Below are 26,054 nucleotides of genomic sequence, written 5' to 3'. Positions count from 1 at the left end.
GAATTATTTACTATAGTAAAACTTTACGAATAACTTAAGTCATATTGTTCACTGCACGAAGTAAGAACGGGAAAAATGCTGACTCTAAATAACACAGTTCTGAGTATAAGGTTGTCAAGAAGCTAAGCCTGAAAAAAAGATCACAGGACACTGCTAACATAGCTAAATCAGCACATTTGCTATTCGGTGGCCAATGATTTCACAGATGCATACAGGAAAAAACAAAGCTACCCAAAGCCCACCTAGCCCAAGATAGATAGATTTCTATTTTATAGTTGCCACCTTCCTAATGAATATTCTATTTACTAACCCTAATTTCCAGAGATTTTAACATTGATATTCCTCCCCCCCCAAATATAAAACTATCATCTCCGTAACTTTAGTTCTTAATGTAATTACATGAGATGTGCTCAGCCAACACAAATGAGACACTCCAGGCTAAAGAACCAAACCTCTTCAAATCCATATGTAAAACTTGAATGACTGTAAGAGCTTGTATAATTACAGTTACATTGCGCACACACACACACGCGCATAAATAAGCTGTCCTTCTAATTCTGCAAGTACTCATTAAAGATCAGTTGCACAGGCTTAATTAATATCTGTTCTTCAGCAACTGATCCTGCTGCTGTGCTACAGCAACATTATGATAGCTAGCAGATTTTGTTACTACTTCCACTGTAAGCTCCCTTCTCAGGGTGTGGGGTTTCTTTAAACATTCCCAGATAAAAACTTAAAAAGACCAAAACCAAGGAAATTAACATTTTAAGTTCTTATTAGCAATTTGAGATATAGTTAAGATTTTTTGGTTTGCTGTTACTTAACATAAATTATAATCAAACAACAAAGAAACAGAATCAGAATCACCATTAAAAAGCCCTAACCTTTGTAATACAAAATTATCACAGCCTACTTTTTTTTTTTTTTCTTTTAATTAAAACAATTTAGGTGCACTAACCAAATCAAGACAACCTGATTTCAGGACACATTTCTCTAATCTCCATTAGGAAGGACTGTAACAAGTTACTATTAAATTTGAAAAGGCTTTAAAAGATTTCAGTGTGAGAGATTTTCATGAAATGTATTTGAGAGGGATCTTCGATGAAACTTCTTTACTCTAGTACGACTGCCCTAGAAGAAAATGCTCTAACGTTGGGTCCTGTCTTCCAATACATCCCCCTTTCTTTAGGTCAATTATTTTCTTAACATACATTTGAAAGATGCAGTCACAGATTTAAAAATAAATAAATCATTGACTAGAGTCTGAGTAGAACAGCACATTCACTGTCATCTCCACAAAAGCGAAGAATTAGAAATCTAGAAGCACTCTGTTTAACTAACTCCTTCAGACTCCTAGCAGTATGGGCAGAGATGTTGTAGACGTGTAACTCACCAGCATCCCACTAAGATTGTCCTCCACGTCACTACATTTCAGCTATGAAAAGTGCTGTTCTACAATCACATACTGGAAATTATAACAACCACATTAAGTATGAAAAGTGGTAAACACAAACATACAAGCAAATGTTTGGCAGCTTTCTCTTTCAATTTACTGTATCTTTCTTTTTCTGTTCTTCTGCAATACTTTCCACCCTGCCTTGCCAAGTAAGTTAAAAACTTGCTTTTCAGTCCCAAACACCAAGGGCAGAAAACCCAGACCAAACGTTTCTTTCGAAATTACTCCTAAACCAGCTAGGTAAGTCTGAGCAAAACAAACAGATTTTGTATGCAGACAGAGTTCTTGGTCACATACCTCTTAACACCTTAAATGTGGCTGAGTTTAGCCACATGAGCAGCCTCAGTGATTTCAACAGTACCATAACCACACACAGATTACCTGTGCTATAAACCCATGCTGAATAAGAGGGGTTTACTTGCTACTCGCAGTACTGTAACGCAGCAGCTTAGGAAGCAGGCTGCACTGCAGCACCATACCCACTGGAAGCCAACACAGAAGGGACAAGTTTATTACTGTTCTGATTTCTATGTCTTCTTCAGAAAGTAATAAGCAGACCAAAGTATATGGGTTAGGCACATACGATAATTCCTCTGACTACTGAACCAGACCTATTCCAAATCAGTTAAATAACTCGCTTTCTTATATTACTCATATTTTAAAGTGACAAAACACTTCCTGTTACCTGGGAAACAGATGCTTAGTGACTAAACTTTGGTTACACAGTGCTAAAGAAGAGGAAAAAAAAAATTCGTAAGTCTAGAAAGCCATAAAGTGGCACGAGTGACCTACTCAGCCTGCATCCCCCCCATAAGCATGAGGCGCATCTCAGCTGGCCCCATTTAGACAGACCAGAACCAAAGCCACAGAAGACAAAAACCAACACACATACCAGGGAACTTCAGTGACAAGCCAGTCTTACTTACACTGCAGGCCTGCATACACAAAGCAATGCTTTAGTTCAATCTAAATGGAAGACTCCTCAGACAAGTCCCTTTAAAGGGCATACACTATAACCAGCGGTTCTACCCAGAAACTACCCCTGAGATTTACCAAGAATGGTAATTGGCAACAGTTTCATTTATATTCTTTCATCTACCTTGTTCATCCATCATCTGTTCTGCAGCTGGGGTCTCAGGAAGTGAATACAAAATTAAATACAAAAAAATTTTAAACTTCAGCAACAGTGACAGATAAGGACAAAGAAATTATCTCAGCAATACACAGCTTTTTACTGATGCATTTTTAAAGATTGGAACAGACTGAAGGTTTTTCTAGAGAGTTCTTACAATTGCACACATCGCAAGCAACAGAATTTTGCTTTTTCTATTACTTGTTCTTTATCAAGATTGTTAACTGTTACTTACAGCAGATAGATTTCCACATCACTTAAACTTGCTTCTCCTTTCTAAAAATTTAGGTTCAGAGTGATTCATGTGGCTGCTACACTGCATACGTCAACTCATTAAGAGAAAACGTTATTTAGTTACAAGAAGAAAAAATGAAAATGAAACATCAGCGTAAAAGCTTGTTACATTAAACTCTGAAACTGAAATTCTCATTGTTTAAAGATAAGGAGAAAGTATTATTTCACAATACTATTTGCATATAAAAAAAACCACTTCAGGAATTCCTGATTATATACACAGAACTTGCCAGCACAGCTCAGTTCTTACTACTCAAGGACTGTTCCAAGGCCCCTCCCTAAGCAACTTCTTTATTTGATGGGAAGTCATTGACACGCTGTAGGAGAACTGCAAATGCATTTCCTTGCTAGATTTTTGGTCTGTCCATACATTAAGAGAGGGAGTCATGAAGAAAAGGCATGCGATCTCAGCGAGATGATTTTCAAAGTAGGTTTAAAAAAAAAAAAACACACCACAATTGCAAATTTGCAAAAGCATGCTGAATTCATAACCTTTTCCATTACCCTTTTCAAAATCAGTTTCTAAACCTCAAGTTCCCAACCCCAAACTGATCTGGTATGTCATAAGTTTACAAGCCTAGTGATGCAGTAGGCCATCACTGCTTCATGATTCAAAGATTTGTTTATGTACTGGGGGAAAAAAAAGGCATGCCTTACTATGAAATAACCCACCATACTTCTGACGTGAATCTTTACAGCCATTATTATCTATCACATATCAGCAACTCAACAGCGACAACCCATGCTCCCTTCATATGCATTTTAAGCAAGCAAACAAGCCTTTATTTCTTTGATTCGGGTAACTATGATATTCCCAATTACATCTCAAAGCCAAAAGTGATCAACATGAACTTCATGAGAAACAGAGAAGCAAGAAAGCCATGTGTCTGAAGCTGTATGTAGTAGCACGTTTTAAAAAATTTAAATAGCTCACTGTGAAAACAGGGATTTCGTGACTCAGGAACTCTGATTCACCCACGTCCTCCCAGTTCTCTCCACGACTGTAAGAAAGTAAACTATGACATTTCTGTACACTAGATGCCTCCCAACAGGTTTATTTAACTGCTCCAACAGGTATACTGATGGGAAGGACGGAGACTACACCCACCTGCTCAGCAAGGTCAGGAGAAAGCTGCAGCTCTGCTTTGCTGTAAGATAAGGAACACAGCACAGGAAGGTGCTTTATGTCCACACTACTCCCTGCAAGAACGCTAGGACTTTGTAATGACCTTGCTCTACATTACTGTCTCTACCATCCCTTAATAAAACCACTGCAGTAAACTTCATTTAGAAGGCTTCTAGTATTTGGTTTAGGTAATTCATAAGAACGACTAAAGTTATAACAGCAAATACTAATGATTAATGATGAAAGATACAATTTTTTTTCAGAAATACTACAGGATTTTTGCTTCATGATTTTAACCACTTCCTATCAATTAAAGGTTGTAAGGATTTTTTGGTGGCATCAGGTGATTACACCATAAGGTTTTCTGCAATTTCTTCAAAGGTAGTAGTATCAGAGACTGTCAGAAAGACCACAATGTACTAGAAGACCTTGACAAAGGGTTTTCCAGTTTCTCTCTTTGAAGGAGAGGAATCAAGAGGGGCAAAAGGAGAATGATACAAAGTGAGTTCAAATGAACTGGTATGTCTTAACTTGAAGAGACAGCAGCACACTTCTGCTCACAAATTTTAGTCACAATTTCTTGCTTTCTCAAGTGTATTCTATACTTCAGCAGGTATCGGTCATTAAAAAAAAAACCCCACCACACAACAACATTATATTTAATGGTATAGTTCTACGGTTAAATTAAACCAATCTAAGACTGCATTGTCACCAAATGGGATGGACCCACATTAAACGTAGTTGTGCCAGAAAGTACATATACTAGCAAGCACGTCCAACTGGGGGCAAAGTTTTGTGGAACAGCTAAGCCAATGTAAAAGCTCCCTGCTACCTCAGGGGAGGTCTCACTCCCCACTGCCTTCCTCTAGCCTTGCTTCTGGCAGTGAAGTTTCCTCTTCCTCCTCCCCATAAGCTTTAGTAGGTTTCACACCCCTTGTGATGCTGACTCAACTCACTAACCTGGCAGAAAACCATCCAGTCTCTTCTGCCAGGGCAGCTAGCTCATTGAAGGATCCAACAGTACAAGTCACGGTCACCAGAAAAACCCGTGGCAGAAGCAGCCAGGGTCAAGCTGGCAGCACAGACAGGAGCAAGGGAGGGAAGAACAAGAACTCCAACTTCTGCCAGGGGTAAGCCATTCAAACCTTCTTCTCCAGCTTCCGCCACATCCCAGAACCACACGATTGCTAAAGCTGACACAAAGAGGAGGCTCAAACACACAGCCAGAGACCAGAGCAGGACTATTTCCCTCAACAGCCAGCCTCTGCCCACCACAGAGCCACAGGCGCTCCAAGCATGGGCTCAGCACAGGACAGGAGGGGCACAGCAGTGACACATCACATCAAGTCACGGAGCTGTTTGCCTCTCCATCAGCTAGCAGGGTGATACCAGGCACGGAAAGTGGGTCTGTGTGGACAGGCCAGCCACGCATCCAACAGAGAGGCAGAATTATGTTGAGTAGACACAATGGTGCAAAATATATATATAGAATGGATAAAAGCACAGGGAAAGGTGAAGGGGAAAGTTGCCCAACACAAGCAGAAGTAAGCCTACAGCAATGACAAACAAGTGGTCACTCGAGTGGGGAAAAACAAAAAAGTACATGCCTTGGTCTGACAACGGGAAGTAAGATTATACTGAGCTTGTTTAGTACTGGCACCCCAATAGCGGACAGACTGAGTATGGACGCATGCAGCAGACGCAGGCAGGAGACACTGGGAGCTGAAGTATAAGCACAACTCTGAAAAATTGGAGATGGACCACCGGGGTGTTCACGCTCTTGAGCCTGGGCAGGCATTGCTTTGGCTGCTGAGCATTTCCTGCACCAGCTGCCTGCCCCCCTTCACGCCCCCCACCCGCCCAAAGGCGGGTGACCCCAGCAGCGTTCACTGCGGACGGTGCTGCCTCCACATGAACCCCAGACCCCGCGCATCGCCCACCCAGCCGGCATACCACACACGCTGCCCCCTTTCCTTGCACTTCCCACCTCCCACACCCCCTCCCTCCCCACAGCCCCCCCACACCCCAGCAGGCCCCTCGTCCTACAGAACCTCACAACAGCCCCTTCCTCACACGTAGCCCCTGACCTCCTTACGCAACCCCCCACAGCCACCCCCTCCACGCACGCTGCCCCTACCCTGACACCCTACGCTCCCCAGTCCCTGTCCCTCACCTGTCCCACGTAACCACCGCCCCACAACAGCCCGGGCCCCACCCCCAGCCTACCGCTCTCTCCAGAGCCGGTTGCCCACGGCTCGCCGCCACCTGTCACCCTCCAGGGCCCCCACGACTCCCGTCCCCGCAGCCCGGCCCGCCCCGGCAGCCCCTTCCCCACCCTGCTGCGCGGCCTGTCACCCCGCAGACACCCAACCCCGCTTCCTGCCCCCCCCTGCGCGGCCCCCAACACCCTGCCGCTCCACCGCGGCCCGTCCCCCCGCACGACCCCGGCCCGGCCCCTTGCCGGCGGCACCTGAAGCGCGGCGAGTCCTTCAGGCACTCCTCGAAGTCCACGGTCACCTTCATCCTCCCCTGCCGCGGGGCGCGCCGCTGCCTCCGCTGCTGCCGCTGCTGCTAGTGGTGGCGGCGGGGCGAGCCCGAGGCGAGGCGAGCCGAGGCCGGAGGCCGGCCGCCGGGCGGGGCTGGGCGGGGGCGGCGCTGGGGGCGGCGCGGCGGGGCGGCTGCTGCGGGAAGGCCGCGCCGAGCAACCCCTCTGCCCGCCTCCCGCGCCCAACCGCGACTGACGGCCCGGCCAGCCAATAGGCGACAGCGAACGGCAGAAACAGCCAACGAGGCGCCGGCCTAGGCGGGGCTTCCCCCAAATCGGCGTAGGGCGGTGGAAGGGCAGCCGGCCCATCCAGTCGCAGGAGCAGGGGAGCGCCCTGGCCAATCACAAGGCGAGAGGGGAGGGCATAATAGGAAGACCGCCCCATAAGTGGGCCACTCAGAGGAGGCAGCTAACCGCCGGGTGCCACAGGGATTACTTCCTCATCGGGCGTCCTAAAGAGTGACAGCCTGGTAAGCCAACGGGAAAACGGCCGTTGGCCTCCCACCAATTGGCCAAGCTCCATTGCCACGGCTACCCGGAAGACCAATCCCAGCGCCCACAAACACTGAGGGGGCCGCCCCAGCGCTGCGATAGGCTGGTCCGCCCGTCGCTCGCGGTGGGTGACGTTGCCGCGGGGCGGGACGCGGCGGTGGCGCTGGGCGTCGGGGTCGCTGCTGGCGGGCCGGGGCGCGTGGGGTCGGGCGGGCTCCTGAGGCGGTCGCCGGGTGCTGCCCAGCCGATCGTTTGTAACTGTTTTGTGTTCAGTTTTGGGCCCCTCACTACAAGAAGGACATTGAGGTGCTGGAGCGTGTCCAGAGAAGGGCAACGAGGCTGGTGAAGGGTCTGGAGAACAAGTCTTATGAGGAGCGGCTGAGGGAACTGGGGTTGTTTAGCCTGGAGAAAAGGAGGCTGAGGGGAGACCTCATCGCTCTCTACAACTACCTGACAGGAGGTTGTAGCGAGGTGGGGGTTGGTCTCTTCTCCCAAGTAACTAGCAATAGGACAAGAGGAAATGGCCTCAAGTTGCGCCAGGGGAGGTTTAGATTGGACGTGAGGAAAAATGTCTTTACTGAAAGAGTTAAATATTGGACCAGGCTGCCCAGGGAAGTGGTTGAGTCCCCATCCCTGGAAGTATTTAAAAGACGTGTAGATGAGGCGCTTAGGGACATGGTTTAGTGGGCATGGTGGTGTTGGGTTGACGGTTGGACTCGATGATCTTAGAGGTCTTTTCCAACCTTAATGATTCTGTGATTCTATGTTCACCTTCTCTAAGTTAAAGCCATTAGTCACGCAGGGGAACGTCTCCCTCGGGGATAAGACACGCGCGGGAAGGCCTGGCCCGGTGCCCACCTGAGCAGGCGAGGCCCGGCCGCCCCGTCTGGAGGAGCCGAGACGGCTGAAGCGGGCAGCCGGCCCCGCTGAGCGCCGGGCGGGTGGCCGTGCTGTGTGGCAGAAAGTGAGGCAGCCGCTGGGGCGGGAGGCAACGCACGGCCCCGCCGCCGAGGGGAGCCGATGTCGCCTGCTGAAGGCGCGGCGGCAGCTGCTGAGGCACCATGGAGAAGTTGCAGCTCCGGGTGCTCTCCGGCGTGTTTCACTTCTACATCTCGGAAGTAACTGTAGACTTGCGTCACTTGGGGGGGATTCAAAGTTGTCTTTGAAGGAGAAACGCGGACAGCAGGGGGGTTTTTTTCGGTACAGAGAGTATCGAGTGTGCATGTTTGGGTTTTGCACGGAAGTTTGCCTGAGGATACTTTTTGAAGGCTTTTCAGACAGCAAAAGGTCTGTATCACAGAGTGAAAAGGGCCACGTTGGTCCTCTCTCACTTTGTAGTGAAGGACTGCAGAACATTGCAGATTTCTGATCCCTTAAGAGAAAACAGAAGAGGAGCTTTAACAAGTTTGGCACTGCTTAGTGGTCCCAGATGTAAAAACGACAAAGGGAAAGGAGCGTCGGCCATCCCCACTCATCCTCAAAGGCAGTGACAGAGGAGTACAAGTTACTGTTCTCTTCCAGTTAAACTTGGCAAAGAGGAAGCAATGTCACACCAAGTCACAGGCTCCGTCCTGGGAAGCTGACATGAGTGGGTGACGTTCACTCTGAAGCTGACACGAGTGGGTGACATTCACTCTCAGCTCCTCCGGGAGTTTGAGGAGCCGCCGTACCTGCTCCCAGCGAGCCTGCTCGCCCCCTGCACTCTTCACACCCTCCATCCCTCCAGTGCCCCATCACCTGCGCCACGCCTCACCTCTATTTTTTCATCCCTTTCCCTTATCTTACCCGTTGTCTCTCCCCTGACTTCCTTTTGGTCTCACAAGGAGAAACAGTCAACATGGAAGGACGGAGTGGAACATAAGACTTCTTTCCTTTCCAAGAAGTTGAATGCCTGCTGTACCCTTGCTGTCCCTCCCTCGGCTAACGTGTCCTTTCACAGGAGCAAAGGGAAGCTTTTTGGTTCAGTCAGTTGTGGTTTTGGGTGTTTTTGTGGTTTGTTTCTTAAGACTGGTGAAATGTCAGATCCAAACTGCGAGTTACTCAGATGCAACGATGGTATATTTTTGTGAGCTGTCCCTCACCAAAACTAACCAAACTACAGTTATTTGGTTAAGGAGTCGAGTGCATCCGTCATACTCACATAGAAAAAGCAGCAAGTTAAGAAATTTTTGTATCACTTTGGCTGCATTTATGTTATGAAATCCACTTTTCAACTAAAGTGTGCAATTGAAGAGAGCCCAGCTCTTTTTTTTGGAATACAGTTTTACTTCCTAAGGAATAGTTGGTGTTAAGTCATTTTCCATTACTCAGTGCTAGTGAGTGATTACTCAAGGCAGACCATAAAGAGACAGACCAGTCTTGCTTTAATCCTACAACACACAAAGAAAATTACCTAGAAAAACGCAACCTTTTCTGTGGTGCTGCTGTCTTACATTCACGATTCAGGTTCCCAGATCTACCCCCGCGCCTAGGTGGCCAAGCAACCACAAAATCTGAAAGTGTGTACAAATGGATGTGTATCAAAGTTACACTAAAGAGTACTCGTTTGCAGTGATAAGGAAATTGCAATATTGGTTTAAGTATTCATCTGTGAACACACCTGCAAACGTTACAGTAGCTGCTGGTTTCTTCTAAAAAGCTCCAAGAAGTCAAACCAATACATCTAGTGTTAGTGCCGTAAGGCAGTAATGAGAACAATGGTTTTATTTACGTTTTGACACTTAACACTGGTTTCAAACAGAATAATTACATTTGTGAGGTGGTATCATAATAAACACCACAAAAAGCATGTTACAGAAACAAAGAGTTCTGGTAAGATATACAAGTTTAACACGAGAGAGCGAGCTGTGGAAAAAAATATTTGCAGTTTGCATGAACTGTATACAACTCGTTGTGAAAGAAACTTTAAGGACAGAAAAAAACTTTAAAGATGGAGTTAAGGCTCTTACTTGCAAGTGATCTTCCTATTGGAAGCATATTGAAAATACTTTCTCTAAACAGGATGCAGCTTGAGGATTTAAACCTGTGCAAGAAGCTTCACAATTGTGATGCTGCGGAGCTCAGCGTCCACATTAGTAGGGGCTGCGTGTCTTTTGTTTCCTCTTTACGCCACTCTTTACTGTACAAATGAGCCCTTACCATATGCCTTTACCCCAGGATTAAGATGTGCATGCAAGCTAAGTCCCCATCAAACGTAAAAAGAGAAAAGGCATTTCTTCTCTTGTCCCCGTTCAGCAGGGAACTATAATTGGTATTTCCAGAATAGAAGGAAATCAGACATCCCTTTGTAAAAAAAGCTATGTACATAGAGTATCTGTAGTTACTGCAAAGTAAACTTGCCTACTTTGGCTTTTAAAATGCATGAAGCTGTAGGCCTGGATAAAATCAAGTAAACCAGCCTTTCAGTTACAAGCAGCGTCAGGTACATCGGGTTGCACTCCAGGTGAGCGAGGTGAAGCAGCACAAACAGAATTTTTGCTAGCACTGAAGAGAATGAAGAGGAGAGCAAAGCCTTTAATAAAACCCCTAACTAAAACCAGTACAAGTTCAAAAATGGCATCTAACTAAAACTTGGGGGCTTGGTGGCACGGAAAAAGGGAGATCACCCAGGCAGCTCAAAATCATCTGACTGATGAAGGGACCTACTATACATTCCGAGGTTCACTTAAAGCCATCTTCATGCATTTCCGTATACTGTACCTCCCTCAAAGCTACATACCCATTTCATCCAGGATTTTGGAAGCCATTACAGGAAAGGTCTTTACTGGAAGTTAGCAAAGGTTTTTTCGTTTGTTAAAGAAAATGCTTTGTAGGCATTGTAGGGTACTAAGTACCCCTTGCTGAGCACCAAAATGAAAATGAGGTCTTGGACACAGAAAGTGGGGGGGGAAGGAGGGCAGGACAGTAGCTCGTATAAGAGCTGCTGCTGATGGAGTCGCCATCCCTGGAGGTATTTAAAGGACCTGTAGATGTGGTGCTTAGGGACATGGTTTAGCGGTGGACTCGGCAGTGCTAGGTTAACGGTTGGACTCGATGATCTTAAAGGTCTTTTCCAACCTAAACGATTCTATAATTGGGGGTACAAAGTACCCACTTGTACTTATCACAAAGTACAAGTAATCTGTTTTACAGCATGGCAGAAGACACCTGCATTACCCATACACATTGGTCAAATCTTGACCCGTTCATGCTCCAGTCTGAAAGTAACGCAGCTTTGCCGAGTGCTGCCACTCTCTCAGTAGGACTTAACCGCCCTAGCTGGGGCAGACCAGGCCATCCGCTGGTCGGTGTGAAATACAGGTCGGTGCAGACGTTCCAACAGTCTGAACGCTGCAAGCTGGTATAAAAAGGGTGCAAACTTTGAAGTTTTGAAATCCTATTCTTGGGAGCCAAATTTAAAGCTGCAGTAAGTGACTTCAGGAGTCAGAAGTCTCTAAATGCTTACTCTGCCCCTGTTTGTTCTATAGAAGTGACCATGTTTGATACAAGAAGAAAGAGCATTCTCCATATTGAAAAATTAGCATCACCACACTGGAGTGAATCAAGAGTTCAACTCTTTCTTGTGAAAAGATGCTATTAATCCTGATTCAGGCCCTTAGAAGACTAAATAAGCCACAGCTGACAACCCTGTCACCTACTAAGGAGAGGAGATAGTTGGGAAAGGCACACTACAACACCCAATTAGGACAACTCACAGGCATCTTTGGCAATGCATCCATTCTAACTAATTATTCCTGTATAAACCTTTCAAAGGACAGCATCCTATTGCCTTATTCACTCTCAGTCTCTCTAGGATTTCATGAAAGCTCACACTTGAGAATGCATGTAACTGTAAAATAACTTTCATTCCTTTATTCAAACTTCACATATACAGTGGACAAAAAGACATTTTAAAATAGATCCATATAATGATATGGATTTTTGCAACATATCAAATTCAGATCAAAATTAAGATATACACTATTCCATAACCAAGCTAAAGCTTAAGTGTATACTTCATTTGTGTAATAAAACCCAGGAACTACTCTGAATACTGGAACATTCACCAGTCAAATTCCACCGAGTGGGAAGTTGTTTATAGCAATTTGGAGGTTCAGAATCCCTCTTTTCAGGGGCTATACAACCACACTGTAAACAAGTATTTGAACTAGGCAGTTTCCCTTCTATTCTTCCAAACAGCCTTCATTTTGCAAAAGCAGCTGCTGTAAGTTGCAATGGATACAGGAAGATTTAGACCAGTGGTTTTCAGTATGCAGGTTACCAACCCCAAATGAGTAGGAGATCAGCAGCAGTTATCTTTATATAAGGAACAGCCAGAGCCTAAAACTCAGCTCATCTTCACAGTCCTGATGTGGATTTGCTCATGGTTGGGTGTTTTTCCTCAAGTGCTAGTAGCACAAGCACTCTTCATGCAACTGGAAAGGACCAAAAGTTTGAAGCGAGCCAGAAGAGTGACAGTGGATGTGGTTTTAAGAGAAAAGTTGGAGAGAACTTCCATGTTCTCATGATAAGCCAAAGAGAGCTCCACAAAACATACAGTCCCAATGGAAGAGATGACAGTTAAATGCAAAGTTCAAGTTAGCACATTTCCAGTGTAAAAACATTCCCTCCACCAGACGTTAGTACTGCCTCAGTCAGAAACTAACAACTGATTCCAAACACCACTCTTAAAAATTAACACCACTCTTCTTGTAAAGACTGGGAAGGTACGGGTAATAACGTACTCAAATCTATATTAACAGGTCAACATTTTGCAAAAAAGTTTAAGACTTAAATAATCCCTTTTTAAACTGCTTAACACATCCGATAAATAGCTTGCATGTCAATCTGATGTATGTTGTACCGTTTGGCTCTTGAATCCTAAACCTTTCCATAAGAGATACCACACCTAGAACACTGTCAAATAAATAGTGAAAAACCAAGATACTGTGTTTCGAAGCATGAAGAGTAACAGTACATTACGCAAGATAATCAGTGTTATACATACAGGGAATGCCATTCTGGTTGAACAGATTATGAAGCAGTATTCTCCGTGAAATACTAGGCACAAGAATAAATCAATTAGACAGGTTTTTCTGCCTAATGGACAAGTCTAAAATGAACATTCTTGGCAATACAACATTGTAACTGATATGCTTCTCAATATTTAAGAGCCTTAATTGCAAAAATCATGAAGCGATGTTTATATTTGTGTCTTTGACAAGCAGTTACAGTTCTGGACAGATTTCTTCTATGCTGTGTGCTCTACTTTCCAGCTGGTCACGAGTAGCATGTGCTGCATAAGAAAGATTACAAAAAATAGATAATTCTTCACACTCATTGAGTATTTTCAAAACACATACAAAAAGCCTCCTAAAATCATCTTTGCTTCTCCAAAGGTTATGTTTGCCAATTCCTTTTAGCAGCCTACAAGATTTACTTTGGAAGTTTCTGCACTCTCAAACTAAGTTATTTCACCCTCATGTTCTGAAGAAATGGCTAACACCATTGTTCACATACCAAGCACTGAGTGCTTACCAACCCTGGAATTGGGAGGATTTAACCCAGGAGTTAAGAGAGAGATCAAATTTGCAGAACTAGCATATGAGGTTCCTGAAACACAAGCAAGCATAGTACTTTTCAGGTCAAATTTCAATTCCAGATGAGATACTTTAAAACAAAACAAGCTTATAAATGAAGGAGCAGTCTTCTTGTGTTTTTCAGGAAGTCATTAAACTCATGGTTTTGAGCCACAGAACAGCAATAAATCAGAGAAAGCTCCTTCTCATTAGTGCTTTTCATATGAAAAAGCCCACTATACATATATAAATAAATATGTGTGTATATATATATGCACACCTGAAAATTCAGCGGCATAAAGCAAAGATCAGAGAAAACCACAACCAGAAGATAATCTTCTCTAAAAAAGGCCAGTTAGGCTTCAGCACAAGTTAGACTTGGTAACAAGTGCAGTTTAGCAAGTGGATAGCATAGCTAACAAGCAGAACCAATTCCTGTATGCTCCCAGCCTTCTCACTTAAGTCATCTTTAGGGTGACGCTCACCGTGGTTAAGAAAACACAATGTATTCTGTATCTACCAAAGGCCAAAAGAGCACACGCCCAGTCAGCTGGCTGCTAAGCTGATCAGCAGTATCTGAGCAGGGTTATCACAGCAACGAATGCTAAATGAACCATGAGGAGTGAACAATAGTTTTACTGCCTGTCAATTGAACTGCTATAGATCACACCCTTGTATGTGATACTTTGTGTAGCAGAAGTAAGGACAGGTCTGCATTGAAATCATCATGCTTAAATCTACCTACATCAGGAATCTTTCCCTCGGTGAGTTCAAAGAGAATTGTTAAAGGAAAAGCGTTAGTGGAGAGGAACAAAGGTCACTATTTTGCTGGCAAAGTCTATTTACGTCGTTCATGGAGTCATAAATAGGGAGTAGCCAGAGAAATTCCAGAGAAGCTGAAACGCTGAAGCACGGAATCCTAATGCAGCCAATTACAACTTGAACTTTCTTTTCCACCAAAAAACTCGGCTGCTAGAATCCGTATGCATGGGGTAAGTTACAGCTACTTGAGGCAAGAAAGGAATGACCCATCCACTTAAAACACTTGGTAGCCCACAATGAAGACAGGGGCAAAAATATACAAACAGTTCTCACCATCACTGACTGGACTGGCCATCTTCGTTTCAATCAGCAAGAAATCTCAGTCTGTAACCAAGAAGCGCAACTCATATTAGCAGACCTGGTGGTATCTGACAGAAGCCTTCTTAAAAACCTGTCCTAAGTCTTTAGCCCCTTCTTCAAAAGGAGAGTGTAGAGATTGGAAGAGTACTGTTAGTTTTAATCAAATACAAACCAGACATGATTAGAGGGTAGAAAGGAGCATCGGATAAGAGAAGCACAGAACCTTTAAGGGATCTTCATGGACAAAAAAATTCCAAGTGAGAAGAGGGTCTCAAATTGCCTGAAAAACAACCCAGGAGCCAGCGGAGCCCTAAGAGTCACAACAGACCACTAAGAAATGCCTCTCATGTTACATCTTTACTTGGAACGATCATCAGTACTATAGAAGCCATGTTATTCCACTGGAATAAAAAGACACTGCATGCCAGCTCTCACTTGCACAGATTGACAGTCTCAGACATAACAGGTGTGGTAGCCACATCACCAGATGATCTCTGTAACTTCAGAAGAACTGAAGTCCAATGGAAGAAATTCTCAAAATGTAGCTACAATACAACATGCAGAAAAAGACATTTCCTTTGCAGTTGAAAGCAAGCGTCAGAGCTGTTAGTCAGTTTAACAGAGTGAAGCCAAAATAAGCCATCACAAAAATCAGCTCCTGCATCACCCAATACACTGAGTAAAGAAACCCCTCCTTTTCTGCTCTATAAGAAAGCACTTTAAAATACAATGATTTGAAGTCGAAGAGCTCTTCGAAAGCTATCCAGATGAATAATCTTGCCACACGCTTACAGTCCTAGCAGGGGAATCTCAGGAACAAGAACATTAATGGCATTTTAATCCACTTCCGTGAAGGAAACAACCAAATTGAAATACTGTTTTAAATACCCAATTGCTTAACATGACCAAAATCATGGTGTGACCAAAAGCACAGACTAGCAAAAAACCCAAGTAGCGAGTGTTAAAGTCAGCTATTTGAGAAACATTCTGTAGCTCTAATATCTGTTTAATTAACATTTATGAATAAGGAAATTCTTTTGTGCCCTCAGAATACAGATGAGAGAGTGATAAAGAGATGTCGTCTCAAAAAAGTTATTTCAGTAAAACTTTGACATTACTTTAACAGAGCTATGTTGCTGAACATTTATCATCTCAATGTAGAAATTTCTTAAAACGTGGGCAGTGGCAGAAGACAGAGAAGTTTATTAACAGTTTTGTCCATATTCCATCATGCTTTGACCAACCCTGCCACAAAGAATCACCCATGATCAGTCTGAGGGCATTCAATTCACCAGCTGCTACAAAAGTGAGATCAGTACTTAACCTCAGAAGAACTGATCAAGTACAAAGACCAAAAGCTATGATAGTTGATGCAGAGATTAGAAGATAATGAAACATCAAGGTTTGTTAAGCAGAATGATACAAAACAAAAATGAAGAATTCAGAACTACATCAAGTTAATGGAAAGTATTTCTATATACTGTGGTGTGGAGGCGAACCAGTTAGTTAATGGGTTGATAAACTGGCAAACAGTTACATTTATGGAATCTATTGGCCATGAGCAGTCTAAAATTGATAATTACCAGTTGTGGCTCTGAAGCTGGTTATGAGGCAAGGTGGAATGGACTTCAACAATAGAGATGGAAAAATGCTGCAAAGGTGTGCCTTCTTTCCACTGGAGAATGCAGCTGGGGAGCGGAGTTGCCTCTGTTTTACAGCAGAGTGCAGAGAGATGGCAGCTTCAGGCCATGGAGAAAGGTCATAAGGTTGCCTATTGGAGCCCTCCTTTCCCCTGGAGAGTGAAGTTCTAGTAAATAGCCATTATAAGGCATATGGTAAGTTACGGGATAAAGTCAGTCCATTAATGGGTCTCAGACACATACCAAATTACCCTTTTGGAGCAATTATGAAGGATTTAGTCCTCCTGTAATAAATAATGGGACTAAAATGTGCAATCCACAGAACTTAAAAACACAGAACTTTGCAAATCACCTTTTTATTGTGTGGAATTTAAACTAATTTTAGAAGAGTTCCTAGTTCACATGATTGTGAAAAGCAAATGTGAACCAAGTTAAACCCATGCAGCATCTTCCCAAGTCTGCAGATTGTGCTAAGGTCTCATGGCTTCACCAAGCAACAGATGAATGAGGCTTACAGACTTCATTGCCACTAGTCTCATGAGCAACAGACAACTATTTTTTTTTAATGCCAAAAACTTGGTCGAAGTGCTGTTATACACAGAGGTGGGTAGTGAACAGCTGTAATTATTCACCAGAAGGCCACCACAAAAAGTCAAAGACTTATTATACAGTCTACCCTTTTCACCCAGAGAAAAGCTTAAAGATGAAGGAGAAGGTGTCAGCCTCTATAGTTTTACGAGTTTTCTGTCAAGAGACAGCCCTGAAGCAGGTTCCAGAAACAGCTCCCAGCTAAAAGTCCCAGACTTTCTTCCAGTAGCTGTGCTAAAAGCAAAGCTGAGGGTCTTATCCCATACTATAGAAACGAGCATTACCACTCAGGGACAAGTGCATACTGAAGTCCTAACAGCAGTTTTACATTACAGTAAGACAGGCAGGAGTTCTTACTTAGGAAGTTAGATACACTCCTCTCCACAGAGAGGAAACATTCGTGCTAGTTTCCCATTGCTGGCTACAGAATGGTTTGGGAGCAGAACGGGAACTAAACCACAACGTAAGGTCAGGCTCTCCCGTGTGGCCACAGCTTTTAAGTGTTCTGTACAAGACAACTCTTCCTTTAAAAAGGATGCTGGCAACTTGACTACCAAAAGTCAGTTATGCTGGAGAAATAGTATGAAGCAGAGGTGTTGGCTTTTCTGTTATGTCACAACAAACAAACGCCCACATGCTTAATTAGCAATACTGATGGTTTTGGTACCATGCTACAAGTCTACCTATCAAGACAGCATGCAGTATTGCACATTGAGCGTTACATACATAGTGTACCCTTTCTATTCATTCTCACACTTGAGTGTATTCGTTTCCCAGCAGCTGAAAGGACCACCAGTACTTAAACATGCTTTTTGATTAATCAGCTCACCATGTTCAGTAGCTTCAGTACTCATTGTTTCTACATCTGCAGCATCATGCATCTCTTCATCCTCATCATCCTCCTCTTCTTCACCGTGTAGTTCTTTTGCAATGAGCTGTCTTGCCAGTTTGATGTTTCGACCTTCATTGTAATGCATTTTTCTCTTCATTTCAAACTGTTTCTTTTTCTCTGTGGACAAACAAATGCAAATATTTATTTCTTCCATTTAAAAAAAAAAAAACAAAACAACTTATTTCCTCTTCAGAGAGGAACTAACTGCTTCCTAGGTCAAATTAATTCCTACCTTGAAAGTCCATTGATCAAGCAATCACTGAATTAAAATTATTTTCTTCAAGCTGTGGAGTGTTCTTTTAAATGAGTCTGACTTACAAAAAGGCTAGTAATTAATGGACTGAAATGGCTAAACCACTTTTAAAAGAACCTGTCTGCAAGTAAGAGCAAGTCTGAACCAAGAGAAGCATCTAGTAACAGCACACGAAATTCCAAAGTTTCGCAAGCCTTGTTTCTAAGTAAACTTAAGGACAAATTGAGACGTACTGGTGGGATAGAAGATGAACTTTTACAGATGTCCGACTTGACTCCTGGCTAGCTACCAAAGGCCTGTTATGAGAGATAGATTTACCACATGTAGAAGAAAATATTTTCCACTTTCCCTACGGTCTGAAGCCTAACTTTGCTCCATATATTAAACATTAGCAGGTCTAGCAGTAACGCATTATAATTAAATTAAACTTTGCTTATTGGCAGCCCCAACACTGTTTTTTTTTCCCCTTCCTTTAGAGTAGTAAGGTTACACGCTCAAAGTTCGGGCCAGGAAAGATGAGAAGCAACAGCTAAATAACACAAGCCTGAAACCTTAGAAGTCTTATTGTTTGACTGTTTCCTCAAATTGTCCTAGCCCAAGCTAACACAAAACATCTCTGTTGAAGATGCATGAGGCAGTTTGCTTAGGAATAAATGTAGATTTCCTGCTGGAACCATCTACCAGTTGCTTTGAAGACAACAGAAATACCACCTGTATGTTTGCAAGCAATTAGTAGCATCTTAATTGCAGTGGTACTCATTGAATTGTTAAGTCTACCTGAAATATGTTCAGATTAAGAAGTACTCCCTCACCCCAAAACCAGAAGAGTTTCTTATTTGAGAAGTGTAGGTTTAAGAGGAATTCCCACACCTTAAGCTTGTATACAAGGGGGCAGCCAGTAACAGCAAATTCCTGTTTGTATGTAGAACCCAAACCAAACGGTCCTGAGTACAAACAAACGGCGTATTTGTTCAATCTTTTATTTACCCTTCAAAGACTATTTATCTCCATTTTCAAATGACAACATTTTTCTGTTAGACAGTACTTTTTCTTCCCAAATAGTTTCAGATTTTCAATAAGAAATATTTGTAGGAAAAAACCAAAACAAAGAAAACAACTTATGCCTACCTCGTTCTTCAGGTGTTAATTCTTCATCCTCTTCCTCCTCCTCACTGCTTTCCTCTTGCTTTGCTATAATCTTGGGTCCTTTACCTTCAGCTGCAGCTGCCAGTCTACATAAAACATGCAATGAAAAATGCTGGAGCAGCAAGTTTTTCACCATTTAAAATACAGGAAATTTCAGAACACTCACAGAAACTGCTTTGTTCATTATTTTTGCCATATTTATGTGTACTAACAACCTGCAAGAGGTTTGAAGTACCAGTGGCACTATCAAACACCGAAAACTACTTAATTTGACAACAGCAAAAGTTTGACTTCTAGAGAAACCAGCAACGCCTTTCCATAAAGAAAAACTACTCCAGGAAAGAGAAAATTATCTTAACATCCAGTCAATTTTCTATGACAATACTTACTTTTTACTCAACACATCTGCTTTTAAGGGCTCATTTGATTCTGAATCACTCACTGCATCCTCATCATCTTCTCCTACCATGCTTGGAAAACAAGAGAAGGTAGCCTTTATCAATAATTTGCTGCTTAAAATTTGCTTGATAAAACAGTCAAAACCTTACAACACTCAATTAAAAGACTCCTTTAATACTTGAAAAACTTTCCAAATCTAATTTAAATATTAATATGAATGATAACTTCATATTCTAGTACACAGATGTTAACTGAAAAAAATAAAATCAATGCAAGTCAGACTTACTTATTCCATTCAAAGCCTAAAGCCTGCTAGACATAAACCTTCTAAAAATTGACTTTCCTTTTTGACAGTTCTCCTCGATAGCTATAAGCCTTTATTTAGAAGCTTTGTAAATCTGAATATGTTGCATATATCCGGTAGGCCTGCACAGTCTATCAGACAATCAGCTATAGTAAATACTACAACATCCAAAGTCAGTTTTGCTGTAAAACTACTATGTCACCTGGCATCATTTAGGACAGCAGTTTAGCAAGCCTACCTGTGATAAGGAGTGCTTGGCTCATCTATTTTCATCAAGCCATAATCTTTGCCTGCTGGGTGGTACGTAGCTATGATGTTCATTTCATCCCACTTCTGGGATTTTTTACTGAAATAAGAAAACAAAGTTAAATTTTCTTATATTCTGAAAACAATTAGTTCTGTTTGGCCACAGAAAAGGAATGTTTAGAACTTCTTTTGACCTCTACTACATACTATGCACAAAGAATACTGTTATGACACACAGGCATGTTCAAAGTATGGCTATTAAACACTGTTCTCTACATACTTTAGTTAAGTCATGACAAATTTTATCAATGCAACTTTATTTCCCTAACAATTCACAATAACTAAATAAACTCAGTGATCTCTAAATGTATGCTTATTCACATACGTATATGTTCTCAAGGGACTACCGGTCTTGTTCAGTCACTGTCCCATTAACTGTTTGCTCTTGTTACAAGTTACTGTAGAATCATTCTTCCTCTTATTACAACCCACAACACTTCAACGAGACCAAGTAACTTCCACCTCACCTCCGCTCAGTGAGCTGCTATGATTATTAGCGAAACTGTTGCATAAACAATACCAACCAACAAATAACTTCCTGCAGTAAAATAAATAGCACTGAACAAGCTGGTTATAATACTGCTTTCGTCGCCCTGAAGTGGAATCATAAAACAGAACTGATTCACTGCTGTAATTAAGCCGAGGGAGTTTCCACATTTTACACAGACAGGCACCAGTGATGTTACATAATTTAGAATTTCCTCAATTAGAGAATGTACCACTTTATGTATATTTGCAGAAACAAAAGTCCACCCCGACTGACAAAATATAAAAGCCACAAGGAAAGCAATAGCCTTGTGGCCAGAGGAAGAGTCACCCCTCCACTGATCTAAAAGCCACAGAAATGTTTAATCAACAGAACCTACCATGTTCCACATTTTCTCTAAAAAGATTATTGCAAGCTTCATACAAGGTGGTCTTTCCCTTAGACTAAACCAAGAAATTTAACTTTAGAATAGTAAAATAATTCCACTATTTAGTATTACCTTATGCATTAACATATTCCTGAAGCGTTGCAAATTATTATTTAAGGAAGCAAATGTTACAGGGCTTTGTTGGTTTTTGTTTTGGGGTTTTTTTGGGGGGAAGTTGGCTAGAAGGCTTTAACTACTCTTATTTAAACACAGACTGTTCCAATAACAAATTACCTGATTTAAAAAAATATATTCAGTCTCAACAGTACAACTGCTCTTGAGCAGAATGTTATCTGGAAAATAAAACTGATAAAGCAAAATTCCAAGCACGAATTAAATTTTACATTTATGGAGAGCACTGCAGAATACGATGGGAAAAAAATAAAGGGATGAAAAAATAGATGCGGGAGTTAATGCTGAATCCTACATGCCACAGACTTACACTCCAGAAATGAATACAAATTAAGTGAGCTTAATCCCCCTTAGCATATAGTAACCAATGCCAAACTCTCATGTCTGAGGTTTCAGATCTATTTAATCATTTTGTTCAAACTGCAACACAAGAATTGCAACCTAAGCAGACAACACATGAGTGAGATTGCCTGCTCTGGCAGGGTGGAGAGTCATGAGCTTCATGATGACAAAGCAAGAGCTCTAGTCTAGCAACACCAGTTATTCAAACCTATCTATTTAGGAGTTGAAAAATCACCAGTTTAAGCAGGTGTTTAGCTGATGTTTAAGTTCATCTATGACTAACATAAGATGATCATACGGTTACATAGTGAGCGCATGAGAATTTTTACTAGCCATAGCAGTCGAACAATGGTACCCAGCCCCTATAAAGAGACAGAGCTTAGTTGAAGAGGAAATATGACAGATGGGAGAAACTCCCATCACATGCTTTGTGCTCACTGCACTTGCCCAGAGCACATCAAGGTTTATTGCCTGGGCTCACAACTCAATACCTAATAATAATATTGGCAACCTTAGAAGAATCTCTTTGGCATACACCACTCTTGAGATCAGACGGCCTACAGCTAGCAATTCAGTAACTTATAAATACAAGACTGAGAATTATTTTAGTGATTTAGTTTTTCACACTCATTTCTCTAAACTTAGATTCCAACATTAAAAGCCTTGGTTGTGGAACACCTCCCAAAGCACAATTTAAAGTTCAGCTAGGAAAAAAGTTATCATTAGTGGCAAACAGACAAACATGTCATTTTACCCCTCCTTGTAAAAAGCCATCACAGGAGGGTGACTAAGTGCTCTAAGAACACACACCTCCCTTGATTGTCTCCAGTTTAACATGCTTAGGCATGCCTGAGCAGCATAACATTAATGATAAAGCTTAGAACCATGACAGGAAAATGCTTCCTGACACCCCTTCAGATACAGAAATATGAAATCTAATCTTCCTTAGGAAAATCAGATTTGAAAAATCTCAGAAGTGCTCATTTGTATTCTCTCACAACTTTAAATATATATATATAATCATTTATTTTGAGACCACACCTTGACAGGCAAGAAGTTTCTGCAGCAATATCACTCAAAGGAACCCCTCTCACACCTCACTTGCTCCTACCACAGCAGACTTTTCTCTTGCCTGTTCCAACACAGCTGTTATACACACACACACTTAATTACTTTGTAAAATGCCAGATCAGATCATTCACAGGCTCTCACAGGAGCCTTAAGACAAAAAATACTGCACACCAGGAATGCCAAGAACGTATCTGCCATTAAACCATGATCTCTGCCATTAAACCATGATCTCGGCTCTTGGGATGCAGTTCCAGTGGTACCCCAATTTCACAAGCTTCCCTCTTGCATCGTATTTTCATTAAGGAAGCTTTCCAAAGAATCACTAACAACAGTGCAAGGTCAATAATGATGCAAATACATGAGCGCTCTACTGAACATGGTGCTTTAAAAGATGACAGCTGACACAATGAGCTCTTCCATCTGCAGCTATTTTTAAAGGTATTCAGAACTGAATTTCAGTATTAGAAATAAGCAGAGAGGCTGCTGATAGAGAAAGAAAACAGATACCGTAATTTATAACTAATTTTTAATCTTCAAAGAAAATCACAGCTGTACTGCTTATCATTCTTTTAAGTACAAAGTTATTTTTCTGAAGTCAGAAATAACACTGATTTAAGTGAACTGTTGCCACCCAAAAATACCTGCACACAAACCAGCTTTAAATACCATATACGGATCTTTCCAGGAATTCTTCTAATGCAGCCTGCCGGGTTTTGCCTCGCAAGGTAAAGGATATTGGCTATTTCAGAATTAATCTAACTGACTTTATTGACTCACATTGGTAAACAGGAAATAGAAGCTGGACTCCTGCTCACTTAACTGCTTTGCAAGAAATTACTGTGTACTATAACCAACACACCATACACTCAGCTCATCAGTCGGTACTCTAATTTCTGATCATTCTTCAAGATGGTACAGAGGAGACTGCAGAAAATAAAATAGAGGCTACCAACAGCCAGCTTTGCTTTATGTCTGGTGGGGTAGTGAACACCTTGCGCTACATTACGGTAAAACTAAAGAGGCGGAAAAAAATTGCAACATTTGCGTAACATATTGCTACTTACATTCACCTCCTTCAAAAACACCATCTCATTCCTTCAGTTGCAATAATTTCTCCCTGCAAAGCCGGAGCAGCTAACGCAGGCAACCAAAAACTTTTTGTTCTTACCTTGCTGACTTTAGACTATATTCATGGCTTCAGTAGGCAAAGAGGAAAGGAATATTACCATAATACAAAAAAAAATAATTGCATGTCCATTTCATCATTATTTCTCTCCTTGCAAGAGTGAGGTCCCAAATGAAGAAAACCATCAAAAGCAATTTTAGAAACATAGAGTTCAGGTCAAATCCTGGTCGTCACAATGTGAGAGTCTCAGAGCAACGTTAGGCAGCGCATACTGGGCGCTAACATCAGGAAAAGTGCAAGAATTCTTACTGGTCGAGGACAGCTGCTGGCTGGTTGAAGGCCACTTCTTGCATATTTGGACTAACTCAGCATGTTACAATTAAACCAAGATTTTCCTGTCATTCAAAATACAAACCACGTGCCCAGTGCATATTCTCAAGCGTGAGATCTTTACAGATGAATCTTGCACAACCAAGAATACACCTTACTTGTGTTTCAACCCAGGAGAGGGCCCCTCCCCAGGGACACGCTTCTGGTTACAGAGAAATAAGCTACCTTTGAGAAGACTGAGAACAGACCTCCCACGGCAAAGCGTATTTCCCAAACCGTAAGCTACCCTCGTCGCGACTGTAAAGCCTTTCTGTTTGTCTTTCTGAAGGAGCATTTAAAGATAGTACCGCTTCTGCTAATATTTCACGAACAGCGAAGAATCACATCGGCCCTTTCAGCTGCCACACTGCGCTCTTGGTAGGAGTCACGACTACAGCTCCAGTCCTCCTCGCCCTGGCAGCCCTCACCTTCTCCACCCAGGTGCACGGCCCCGGCATCTCCCTTCTTCACACGGGCCCTGCTCCCAGCGGTGCTCCAGCCTCAGCGGGGCCTGACCGCCACCGACCTGTGGAACCGTGCCCCAGGGCCGCCACGGCACGGGAACCACGCGGGAATGACCCACTAACCCGCCTGCCCCATTACTGCTATGCCCTTAACCCCTTAACACCGTCCCTAAAAAAGGGGACGGCCCAGAAACCCCCAGCTGGAGACGCCGCCCGGCAGATCCCGCTCCGCGCTGACCTCGGACGAGCGGGACGGCTGGAGGCGGCGGGGCGGCCCTGCCGGGACCCGCCGGGACCCGCCGCCGCCGCCGCCTCACCACCACCACCACCACCGGGGCCCCGGCTGGGCTGGGCTCGGCGCGGCCCTCACCCGTGCTCGTCCTCGTCGCGGGCCGGGCTGACCCGCCGCGCCCCGGGGGCCGCTCCCCCCGCCGACAGCTTGCCGCCACCCTTCTTCAGGATGCCCTTGATGGGCCCGCGCCCCGCCGCGCCCGACGTCGAGGCGGCCGGCACCGAGGGCGCCTCCATCGCCCCGCCCTCCCGCTCGCTCGCTCGCTTCCGGCCTCCGCCGCCGCCCCGGCCGGCCCCGCCCCGCCCCGCCGCGCGTCAGAACCGCCGGCGCGGGGAGGGGGCGGGGCCGCCCCGCCGCCGCCTCAGCCCGCCGGGGCTGCGCCCCCTGGCGGCCGGCGGACCGCCAAAATCCCTGGCCGCTCTGCGCCTGCGCCCCCGCCGTGAGGCGCGCGCGCAGGGGGCCCCGCCCGCCCGCGGGGCCCTGGGGCGCGCGTGGGGCGCCCGCACGCGCGGGAGGTTCTTGCACGTGCAGGGGCGGGGGGCTCTGACAGGCGGATTCATGCGCGTGCACGGGGCTTGTGCCCTTTGCACGCGCAGGAGGTTCGCGCGCGGCGTCGGGGCTTCTCCGCACGCAGGGGGCTCTTGGGCGTGAGCGAGGCTCGCGCGCCTGCGCGCACGCGTGAGGCCTTCGCACGTGCGTGGCGTCTCGCACACGTGCGGTTGTACTGGCGGCGCTTTGCCGGCGCGCGGAGGCGGGCGGGAAGGCCGCTGCGGGCCCCTGCGGGGGGCCCCCGGAGCCCCCTCCGCGCTGCCGTGTGGAGATGCTGCGGCCGCTCTGCGGTGCCCCGGCGCTGCGGCCTTCGGCAGGACAGCCCGGGCCTGCCGCAGGTCTCCGCGGCACAAGAAGGGAGGCGGCGTGGCGTCCGGAGGGCTCGGACGGCGTGGCTTTCCGCCACTGAGCAAAACGCTCCCGTTTCTCAGCAGGACCCGCAGATCCCGGTTCCCGGCCGGATCCAGGGGTGGCAGCGGCCGCCCCTCCTGTGGTGGCCGCGGGGTCCCACGCCGGGGGCTCGGTGCCTGCACAGCCACCCGG

At 44.3% G+C, this 26,054-nt stretch overlaps 2 protein-coding genes across 8 annotated transcripts in view; both read right to left on the bottom strand.

Annotated features, from left to right (window-relative positions):
• Window positions 1–6,596, bottom strand: part of ACAP2 (ArfGAP with coiled-coil, ankyrin repeat and PH domains 2) — a 70,716-nt gene extending 64,120 nt beyond the window's left edge. For all 5 annotated transcript variants that reach the window (XM_076341056.1, XM_076341057.1, XM_076341059.1 and 2 more), the window contains exon 1: window positions 6,479–6,596. In XM_076341056.1, coding sequence (XP_076197171.1) covers window positions 6,479–6,531 — 53 coding nt within the window. In that variant the 5' untranslated portion in view covers window positions 6,532–6,596. The remainder of the gene's footprint in view (window positions 1–6,478) is intronic.
• Window positions 6,597–9,713: 3,117 nt separating this feature from the next.
• On the bottom strand, window positions 9,714–25,198 carry PPP1R2 (protein phosphatase 1 regulatory inhibitor subunit 2). 3 transcript variants are annotated; one of them, XM_076341054.1, is made up of 7 exons: window positions 25,041–25,198; window positions 20,185–20,292; window positions 19,633–19,713; window positions 19,226–19,329; window positions 17,782–17,961; window positions 14,698–14,748; window positions 9,714–13,319 (listed from the first exon to the last, which is right to left on the bottom strand). In XM_076341054.1, exons 1-6 carry the CDS (start codon window positions 25,196–25,198, stop codon window positions 14,744–14,746), a joined length of 636 nt encoding a protein of 211 aa, XP_076197169.1. In that variant the 3' UTR covers window positions 9,714–13,319; window positions 14,698–14,743. The 3 variants fall into 3 exon arrangements, with proteins under 3 accessions (XP_076197169.1, XP_076197168.1, XP_076197170.1); XM_076341053.1 differs by lacking the exon at window positions 14,698–14,748; XM_076341055.1 differs by lacking the exons at window positions 9,714–13,319; window positions 14,698–14,748 and adding an exon at window positions 15,630–16,516.
• Window positions 25,199–26,054: the final 856 nt, after the last annotated feature.

This window comes from Aptenodytes patagonicus, chromosome 6 (assembly GCF_965638725.1).
Source record: "Aptenodytes patagonicus chromosome 6, bAptPat1.pri.cur, whole genome shotgun sequence".
Classification (NCBI taxonomy): domain Eukaryota; kingdom Metazoa; phylum Chordata; class Aves; order Sphenisciformes; family Spheniscidae; genus Aptenodytes; species Aptenodytes patagonicus.
The sequence above is the reverse complement of the archived record's forward strand: the minus strand, read 5'-3'. Positions and strand labels throughout refer to the sequence as shown.